Genomic DNA, 12,003 nt, shown 5'->3' with positions numbered 1-12,003 from the left:
GCGTCAAATACATTACGCAAAGATTACCCTAGTGAATAATATCCTCATATCAGTATTAAACTGATGATTTATACAGTTACCATTTTCACGAGATATGATTCATCCTAATTTCCCTGTAATAGTTACTCGTATGTAAATCTAGAAGATGAAGTAAAATTATATATACGGTGTGTATATATATTTGTATATATATATATATATATATATATATATATATATATATATATATATATAAATTTTCTATAGCTATGTATATATATAATATCTATATACAATGTATATATAGATTTTATATATGTATGTATGTATGTGTATATGTATATGTATATATATATATATATATATATATATATATATATATATATATATATATATACAGTTTATATGTATATGTGTATGTATGTATGCATGTATGTATGTATTATATTAACTAAGCTCATATTTTTATTCGTATTTTAGAATAATCTGTGGATACAATAATGTATTTTGTACATAACAGATAAACTCAATTCGTAGGTTAAAACAGTTACCATATTTTTATTCAACACACATATATATATAAATTCTGTATTACCTCCTAAATTATCTGCTGGAAAGATTTTCAGAAAGGTACACATAAATGAAATAGTCTTTGCTGCACATGACCTTTTACCTTTTGAGATGACCTGAGGTCATCCATGTCCCTCTTGAAATATCACAATCCTATATTGGTTTGGGTGCTTATCATCTTTCAAGAAAATTGGTATAGTACATATTTATTTACATGGCATAAATACATATACAGTTTCAAGGCACATAAGGGTAATATTATTTTTACAAGGTAATCACATACCTTCATCTCCAAGACTATTTAATCTACTGAGGTCTAAGAAGGCATATATATATATTTTTATTATTAATTATTATAGATCTGAGCTACATAAAAAATGAATAAGACTACAAAGGGGTCTCTAAATTGATAGATAAGTTTGCATTAAACACACAGGCACTTCAAGATTACGGTTTAGGGGGAAGTTACGTGACACAGCTAATTCATTCTATTTCTTCTATTGATGCTATAAACTATATATGAATAAATTGTAATATCTACTTTACATATCAGAGGTTCCTAATTCAAAACAAAAAAGTTTATAGCTAAGGGAAAATTATTTGAGTGCACTATGCTTAGCCAAATATCTATGTTAAATATAATGTACAATATATACACTTAATTGTCATCCAACATTACATACAGTTGTATCTAGTACTGCATTTACAATATATACTTCGTTATTAAAAAAAAAACATTATGTAGATCTACTTATAGTCTCAAGCATGGTTATCAATCTAGCTATGAAAATGACAACATTGATAAGGAGTTATGAGTAACCATTTCCAGGCAAGAGTTTTTAAAGTTAGGTTAGTGAATAGTTTTGCAACATTGTTCTAGCAATGCTGTGGTGGGGGTGAGGGGGAGGGGACGTGTGGGTTATAGCTAATATTATTATTTGTTAATTCAAGGTCTAATCAACGTCTTCAAGCATTTGTTATCTATTGTGCTTATTTTGGTGAGGGGAGGGGGGGGGGGAGGTGTTTAGCTAAAATATAGATCTATGTTTTTATTTATTGCCTTTTGATAGGTATGTGAAAGGGGGAGGGGGAGACTAACATAGAATGCATTTTTTTAATATAATTTACTAAGATTTGCTTTCTAGATTTTTTGGTGAATTTTTTTTTCTCCTGTACAATTCTATTTGTATTTTGTAGGAGTTATTTGTATGTTTGTATGTGATTACTAATTTTTGTACTTCTGATTTATATGTTTATATGTGTGTGCGTATAGTATATATATATATATATATATATATATATGTGTGTGTGTGTGTGTGTATATATATATGTATATATAGTATATATATATATATATATATATATATATATATATATATATATATACTGTATATATATATATATATATATATATATATATATATATATATATATATATGTAAGTATTTATATACACATACACGCACACACATATATATATATAAATATATATATATACATATATATATATACATATATATATGTGTGTGTGTATATGTGTATACAAAATCTAGATTTACATAATCTGCACACATATATATGTAGAAACTATATAGTATAGGTACATATTTATCATGTACAAGAACTGTATTTACATACATGTAAACATGTCTATGTATACTGTACTGTATTTATATGTATATGTATAGGTATATTTATGTATATATATATATATATATATATATATATATATATATATATATATATGTATATATATATATATATATATATATATATATATATATATATATATATATATATATATATATATATATATATATATATAGCTATATATACACGTGTATGAATGTGTTTAAATTTAAGCAAAATAATGTAAGTGCATGTAGGTGCTTCCTATCATGTAAGTTAAGCAACTAATTGTAATAAGTGTAATATTCATATTTATTTCAAAATTTTGCTACCTTTCTATGCATCATTTAAATTATGTTTTTTGGGGGGTTTTCTTTTATTTTGATTTTTTTTCTTAATGTCACCAAATTAATCACTTGCTGCTAATTCGGAGTTTTTTTTTCCTGACGTAAGTTGCTGCCTTTTTATATTTAGAAATTCTGTTTTGAATAAATTTTTGGGAATCCAATCTTCTAATTCTTTTTGCTGCATCGACATTGTTATTGTTTCATAGTTTATAGAATACTTTTTCATTATGATATTTTTTGATATTTTTATTTTTTTTTAGTTTTTTTTTTTTTTAGTTTTTAAAAAATGCAGATTTTGTTCAATAAACATTATCCTAATTTTATTTTGTCTCATGTTGCTGTAATTAAATATTTTCTGATTATTCTTAAAATTTGAACTAATTTCATTCATTCATTCATTTTTTTTTTTTTTTTTTTTTTTTGTAGAGATTGTATGATTTTTATTTGGTATAATTATAGTTCTACAGATGATTAAAAATACTATATTCTCATAATTTAAATTTCCCTAATTTTTAAAAAAATATTAAATTTCACGAATTCGAAAATTTTGTAGGTTTTGAAAAGGTCAGCTTCTTACTACTACAATTTTGAATTTGTCATGTAATTAAATTAGGGGGGGAGCTATTGTCAATTTGAGTTAATTGGTTTGTAACAAAAATAGGAAATAAAAACAAAAAATAGTGATTGTGGTGGTTATCAGTTCTAATTGAAGGTTATAGACACAGACACACACTCTGCTTTACCAGTCTGTCGAGGAAGCAGTAAATGCTTCTCTCTTTCTCTTCTCTGCGGTGCCAGAGAAATTGAGAAACAGTATTTGAAAGGGGGATGGTCAGATTGTGGGAGGAGACAAGTTTTTATTCAATAATATAAATATATATATACACATATATATATATATATATATATATATATATATATATATATATATATATATATATATAAATATATATATATGTATATATATCTATATACACACAGTATATATATGTATATATATACAGTACATATATATACAGTATATATATATATATATATATATATATATATATATATATATGTATGTATATATATATATGTATATATATATATATGTATATATATTATATGTATGCACATATATATATATATATATATATATATATATATATATATATATATATATATATATATATATATATATATATATATATATATATATATATATATATATATATTTATATTATTTTCGAGCTCTAGTTTGAAAATTAATAGAATAGTGAAATATAAAATTACATTATTTAGCTAATTGAAAAAATGAATTTTCTCCATTTTATATTAGCTTTATAATAAAAGCTTTATAGCAATTTACATCAAAATGATTTGAATTTGAAAGAAGGCTTTTCTCTTATGGACAGTCTAGTACAGCAGCAATGTTTGCACCGAGGCTTAAGACGAAAAAAAAAAAAGACGTCTTACGTTCAGTACAACTACGAAAAAAAATTACATTACAGACATTTAAAAAAAAACTAAAAAAAGGAATATAATTTTTTCATAATATAAAAAGATAGAAATACAACAATTGTACCATACTGGCCTCTCTACCACACGAAAAGCTCAAGACTGACCTTCGGAATGATGAGTCAAACTTACATACTGGAAGGAGAGAAGACACAAAAAATCAAAGAACAGTTAAAAGGACAATTGGCAGATAGAAAAAATAAAGGGTAATATATATAGATGTATATGAATATGATTATTATATGCAAAACGTCTTGTATGCATTTGGATATATACATATATACATATACATTTATATATATATATATAATCGCATGTAATTTTACATGCGTGTATAATTATATATGATATATAATTATAGATTTGTCATAATGTATAATTCACTTCCAAAAAGAGAAAAAAAAATGCAAAGGGACAGGAGACAGAAGACCCAAGAACAGCTCTTGTTTCCTTCTCTTAGTTTCTCTTGTTTTCTTCCTTTTTTTAGGAATTTTGAAACAGGGAACGAGAGATGGGAAGAACAGCTGCTCAGTTTTATATATACGACACCAGTTCAGATCTTGAAATAATAATTACAGATTCAGATGAATAGCTGAACACAGATATAATGCACACATAAGGTTGATTGCATCAGTTAGCGACTTCATATGTGAGTGATGTTATTATATATATATATATATATATATATATATATATATATATATATATATATATATATATATATATATATATATATATATATATACACTACAAATATATATTTATATATACTTATAAATATATATATATATATATATATATATATATATATATATATATATATATATATTCATATATGTGGATATACTGTATATATATATATATATATATATATATATATATATATATATATATATATATATATATATATATATATCTTGTATATTTATATAGCCTATATATACATATATACATTATATATACATATATACATTATATATAATAATATACACTCAAGTAAATATGTACACACATATTTGTAACCTAAATACACATATTATTCTCTCCAGCATTAGTTAATGATATACTGGACCTATCACTTGGTCTAAATCTAAAATGAAAGAAATAGTACATTCAATACCATTCTATGCATTAATAATATATTCACAAACTTAGATTATACAGTAAAGCAGACGGGAAGGAAGCTCGTAAATGTAATAAAAAACTAATTAATAAATAAAGAAGTTTTTCGTCGGGGGAATATTTTTTTATCATCAGGGATTTCGAAGGACGTTTCGTTGTTCTAACTATAGGAAGCTACGAGATATTATTTTCTGAAAAATTCTATAGGATTGGTAGGATAGCAGCAGCGGCGGCTGTGAATAGTGGATGTCATGCAAGGAATGTACTAATTCTATGGTGATAAGCTTTGCTGTTATAGGTGTAAGTTGTGCATTGGATGATGATTGTTCGTGGGGTTTTTTTTTTTTTTTTTTTTTTTTTTTTTTTTTTTTTTTTTTTTTTAGGTGAGATGGAGTGGGGTGAATAGTGATGAGTTTTTATTTCTTCGTGAGTTTATTTTTTACATATGAGGTGGAGAGGTGAATAGTGATGAGGTTTTTTCTTAGTTCATGATAGTTTTTTTTTTTTTTTCAGGTGAGGTTGAGTGGAGTGATTAGTGATATTCTTTTTTTCTTACTTTGTTCATGATAGTTTTTTCAGGTCTGGTGAAGTGAGGTGAATAGTGGTTACCTTTTTTTTTTAAATAATGAAAGTGAGCTTTTTTTTAATCATGGTAATGGTTGATGACTGATGATAATTTTTTTCAAATATATTGGTCTTTTTCATTCCATTTTTGACAGTAGACTCAACTTGAATATTTATTATCGGTATCCGAATGAAACGAGAATTTTAAACATTATTATAAATTCTATATTTATTTGCTGGTTGTTTTTCTCCAAATTTCATATAGAAACATAATCAATAACGTAAATGCCATTTTAAAAAATGTTTTATTACATTCTGAAAATTCGATTGACGCTATAATGGTAAATCAAAGGGTTTGAAATATGTTGATGTTAACTTATCGCTCAAAAGGAATTTCTGCGCTGAAGACACCTTAGCATTATTATTATTATTATTATTATTATTATTATTATTATTATTATTATTATTATTATTATTATTAGCCAATCTACAACCCTAGTTGGTAAAGCAGGATGCTATAAGCCCAAGAGTTCCAACAGGGAAAATAGCCCAGCGAGGAAATTAAGTAAAGATTCATTAATTTTAGTTCCATAATGAAAAAAACTATAATGATTCCTCAATCGTATTAATGACTCAGAATAATTTTTTTCAGAACTCATTAATCCCACGATTATAATCGTAATGATTCCGGGAATTTAATCATCCCAAGGGTTGAATCGTGTGATAAAATCCTGTGATTACATAAGAATCCAGTAATATTAAGATTAAAATCGAATTTATATTCCTATAATCTTTCATTTTAATCCTGGAATCAAATTAGATGTTCAAATGAGTGAAAATAATGGATTTTCATTTTTTTATGCATTTTTCTTTCGATATCGTTGTATCTCTTGGCCTCTTTATTAAGGAATATCAGTGATTTCAGTTTATAGTTTTCATCTCTCTTGGAGATGATATTTAATGTGGAACTGTTAATTATGAAGTGTAAAAATTTTTTGATCAATGGTTAGCTTTAACGGGAATTGACCTAATAGAAGGGGTGTAATTATACGATATATATATATATATATAATATATATATATATATATATATATATATATTTATATATATATATGTATTTTCACTGTTCTTAAAATATTTCATTTTGATTGTATATTACTTCTTTTGTAGTTTGTTTTGTCCTTGTTTCCTTTCCTCACTGGGGTATTTTTCCTTGTCGGAACTCTTAGGGTTATAGCATCTAGATTTTCCAACGAGGGTTATGGCTTAGCTTGTAATATATATATATATATATATATATATATATATATATATATATATATATATATATATATATATATATCCTTACTGTGTGGGTATACCTCAACGTGGTGAAAGGGTTTGCGTATCGCCATGACTAGCACAGCTACAGGTGTACTAGTCAGGAACAACCATGTTAGTGAGCGATTACAGTAAAGTCTCCCTCCACCACTTGCAGTGTGTGCGTTTGAGTGTAATTTTTACTATTTTCTATTCATGAAAGAGTTTGAAATACGAAAATTTTATCCATATTTTTATTTTCATTTACGAAAAGAAACTTTGGAATTTTAAGATGTAATGGAAATTATATGACTTTATTTTGACTGTATGTGAGTTCCTTTGAAGTAATTTTTTTTCGAGTATCATATATATATATGTTTTGATATTTGGTTATCCCCTTTATATAAATATTATTAGCGCTTAATTACCTCATTCAGTTTATTTATTTAACTGCTCTTAACTATTATTTTATCATTCATTTATCAATATTCTATTTAATTATTCATTTATCATTATTCTATTTGATTATCATTCATTTATAATTATTCTATTTATTTATCATTCATTTATCATTATTCTATTTAATTATCATTCATTTATCATTATTCTATTTAATTATCATTCATTTATTATTCTATTTAATTATCATTCATTTATCATTATTCTATTTAATTATCATTCATTTATCATTATTTTAATTTATTATCATCCAATATATCATTATTAATCCACTCAAAATTCCAAACCTCATCTTATATATTTTTATTCAACATTAAAATGGCTTTATTGGTACTAGTCTTTTAGAGATACCAATGACTAGCAGTTGAGAAAATAGCTGCTCTAATACTAGCAGCAGTACTAGTCGTGGTAATGGCTAGTTGATGTTATTTGTAATGTTAGGGGTATCGTGCAAGGTACTTGTTATCTCGTAAAGCATCTTAGATGAAGAAGATTCTGAATTTATTGGTTTTTTCTATATTATTACGTTTTTATTTTCTATTATTGTTAGTTTATTCGGTGATATATTTTTATTTTTTCTCTATATCACTACGTTTTTATTTTTTATTGTTACTTTTCTCTGTGATTTATTTTTTTCCTTTATAATATTACGTTTTTATTTTCTATTATTGTTAGTTTTTTCGGTAATATATTTTTATTTTTTCTCTATATTACTACGCTTTTATTTTTTATTGTTACTTTTCTCTGTGATATATTTTTTTCCTTTATAATATTACGTTTTTATTTTCTATTATTGTTAATTTTTTCGGTAATATATTGTTATTTTTTCTCTATATTACTACTTTTTTGTTTTTTATTGTTAATTTTCTCTGTGATATATTTTTTTCCTTTATTATATTACGTTTTTATTTTTTATTGTTACTTTTCTCTGTGATTTATTTTTTTCCTTTATAATATTACGTTTTTATTTTCTATTATTGTTAGTTTATTCGGTGATATATTTTTATTTTTTCTCTATATCACTACGTTTTTATTTTTTATTGTTACTTTTCTCTGTGATTTATTTTTTTCCTTTATAATATTACGTTTTTATTTTCTATTATTGTTAGTTTTTTCGGTAATATATTTTTATTTTTTCTCTATATTACTACGCTTTTATTTTTTATTGTTACTTTTCTCTGTGATATATTTTTTTCCTTTATAATATTACGTTTTTATTTTCTATTATTGTTAATTTTTTCGGTAATATATTGTTATTTTTTCTCTATATTACTACTTTTTTGTTTTTTATTGTTAATTTTCTCTGTGATATATTTTTTTCCTTTATTATATTACGTTTTTATTTTTTATTGTTAGCTTTCTCTGTGAAATATTTTTAATTTTTTCTCTATTACTACGTTTTTTATTTTTTATTGTTACTTTTTTTCTGTTATATAATTTTTTTTCTTTATAATATTACACTTTTATTTTCTATTATTATTAGTTTTCTCTATGGTATATTTTTATTTTTTCTCTATAGTATTACGTTTTTGTTTTCTATTATTGTTTTTATTTTTTCTCTTTATTATAACGTTTTTATTTTCTATTATTGTTAGGTTTCTCTGTGATATGTTTTATTTTTTCTCTATATTATTACGTTTTTATTTTCTATTATTGTTAGTTTTCACTATGACTTATTTTTATTTTTTCTCTTTATTATAACGTTTTTATTTTGTATTATTGTTAGTTTTCTCTCTATATTTTTTTATCATTTTTCTGTTATCATCTTCTTCCTCTAGATTAGCATATAATTCTTAGTTCCACAAATGTGTTAGGCAAATGAATGTTAGACAAGCAGAAGCAAACTTGGTTAGTTGGATTTAGTCCCAATAGAGGATAACCTTAACTCATTGCTAAATTGCGTAGTATGTTGGCCAAGGCACCAGCCATCCGGTGAGATACTACCGCTAGTGTGTTATTTGGTCCTTTGACTGGCCAGACAGTACTACATTGTATCCCTCTGTTTTTCCTTTGCCTACACATGCATCGAATAATCTAGCCTATTCTTTACACATTCTCATTTTTCTTCATACAACTGTTAACACTTAGGATAACCCAAAAATTCTTATTCACTCAGAGGGTTAACTACTGCAGTGAGATTGTTCAGTTGCTACTTTCCTTTAAATAAGGGTAGAAGAGACTCTTCAGCTAAGATAAGCAGCTCCTTCTATGGGAAAGCCACACCAAAATCAAATCATCGTTCTCTTAGTCTTGTGTAGTGCCATAGCCTTTGTACCATGGTTTTTCACTTTCTTGGGTTAGAGTTCTTTTGCTTGAGGGTACACCTAGACACACTATTCTAGCTGTTTCCTTATTTCTTACCCTCATTTGGCCATGTTTCCTGTTGAAGCCCAGGGGTTTATAGCATACAACTAGGATTGTAACTTAGTTAGTCGTAATAAAAATAATAGAGCTAATTGATGGCAAAGAGTATAGAGCACTCCTTTGATGGTTTCCCTTCCAGACGCCATTTTAAACTAGAGGGGCACTCAGTAGAGTGCAGACCTCGGCCGTGACAGCTTATTTCTCGACCTTTTGCTTGACCTTGACCTTTGGCCTTAACATGTATTGATAGGGATGGATTTTCTTACACTCAAATATGAACCAAGTTTGAAGTCTCTTTGACAACGATGTCCAAACTTATGGCTGATGACTTGAATTGGACATTTTGCTGGACCATGACCTTGACCTTTGACCTTGACCTTCCAAAATTTAATTATTCCAAGCTTTTTACATAACGGTTAATCTCTGCAAGTTTCGTTACTCAACGATAAAAGTTGTGGCCAGGAAGCTGTTCAGACGTAGCACACACAAATTAAAAACACACAAAAAGGGGCGAAAACATAACATCCTTCCATTGTCGTTGGCGGAGGTAAGTATACGAAAGGCTAGGTCCAATTTGTAGCTGGACGCCATTTTTTTAACATAGTTGATAATAGTGAATGTATTGCGTTCATTTGCCTTTTTGAATTAGGTTTTATATTAATTTTATATTTCATATTTTAATCTTAGCTGAGTTTTATTTCGTGGATTTTCAACTCCATTTAATATATGTTTCTTTCCTGTCTCCATTTTGTTGTTTTCCACGCCATTTTGAGTAAACAAAAAAGTAAAATGGCGTCTTATGAAAGATAATTTTAGTGTCCTCTGTATCAGGCCACCAAAAAAAGTTAATTTGGTGTCTAAATCACCGTCTTGTCGTCGTCTCGTGTTATTTATTCATGAAGGAAATTCCCATAACGACACCACTTATTGGAACCACTCCGCTGTCCTTACTACTATTATATTCTGTTTTACTTGAAAAAGAAATAAGGTTGTGATGGGCTGGTGATTGCCAGACTGGGTTCTAGTCCCGCTCAAGCTCGTTAGTTCCTTTGGTCGCTGCAATCTCACCACCCTTGTGAGCTAAGGATGGGGGGGGGGGGCGTGTTTTGGGTAGCTTATAGGTCTATCTGCTGAGTCATCACCAGCCATTGACTGGCTATTCTTGGTCCTAGGTTGGGTGGAGAGGGGGCTTGGGCGCTGATCATATGTTATATGGTCAGCCTCTAGGGCATTGTCCTGCTTTATTGGGCAATGTCACTGACCCTCGCTTCTGCCATTCATTGTGGCTTTTAAACCGTAAGACGGATAATGCCTCAAGATGGTATTATATTAAAGACAACTCTTGACAGTAAAAATGGGAAACTTTAAGTTTGATATATATATATATATATATGTATATATATATATATATATATATATATATATATATATATATATATATATATATATATATATATATATATATATATATATTTGTAAAGAAACTTCTACTTTGACAACAAGCAAGCATTTTTCACTTTGACTACAAAAGACACCAGTCCTATAGAGTAAGAATTTTGCCCAATCATTGTCTAAAGCAGTACTGTATTGCAAGAATATCACAATTTCTTAATTTTCTTGGTTCTTCCGTCATAGTTTTTTATTCCAATTTTGTTTACATAACTTGATTTCTACAGCAATAAAATTCTCCTTGTATGTTGGGATGAGTATGCTTTTGAATATTGTCTCAAAAAACAGGTAAAAAAGTTAATATTCTATTAAATTTATTTTGAATGATTTGGCTTTGATGTAATTCAGTGATCGTACCTCTGGTTAAGAAGTCTCTCTCTCTCTCTCTCTCTCTCTCTCTCTCTCTCTCTCTCTCTCTCTCTCTCTCTCTCTCTCTCACGTGTGTTAACCCCATATATTTTACTTTATTAATTTCGTTTTTAATTTCTGCTCTTTTATCTCTCAATCTGTATTGAATTTTTAATAGATATCGTTTTATAACAAACTGATTTAATCCGTTATTTTCACATAGATTTATAATGAAAATATCAAGTCACTGCGTAAGCCTTTACTAAAACTTTCTTGATTTAGTATAAATATTTTGAGATTTCTAATATACATTTTGCCGCAGATATTTCAACTGTTTAAAAACAGATACTTGATAACAATGTTAATCATCTT

The 12,003-nt window shown here is 26.5% G+C and overlaps 1 protein-coding gene across 1 annotated transcript in view; it reads right to left on the bottom strand.

Annotated features, from left to right (window-relative positions):
- Positions 1 to 12,003, bottom strand: part of slo (calcium-activated potassium channel slo) — a 608,128-nt gene that overhangs the window by 343,029 nt on the left and 253,096 nt on the right. The window contains exon 3 of the mRNA XM_068393381.1: positions 4,158 to 4,160. Coding sequence (XP_068249482.1) covers positions 4,158 to 4,160 — 3 coding nt within the window. The remainder of the gene's footprint in view (positions 1 to 4,157; positions 4,161 to 12,003) is intronic.

Source organism: Palaemon carinicauda, chromosome 19, assembly GCF_036898095.1.
Source record: "Palaemon carinicauda isolate YSFRI2023 chromosome 19, ASM3689809v2, whole genome shotgun sequence".
Taxonomy (NCBI): domain Eukaryota; kingdom Metazoa; phylum Arthropoda; class Malacostraca; order Decapoda; family Palaemonidae; genus Palaemon; species Palaemon carinicauda.
This window is presented reverse-complemented; position numbering and strand designations above follow the sequence as displayed.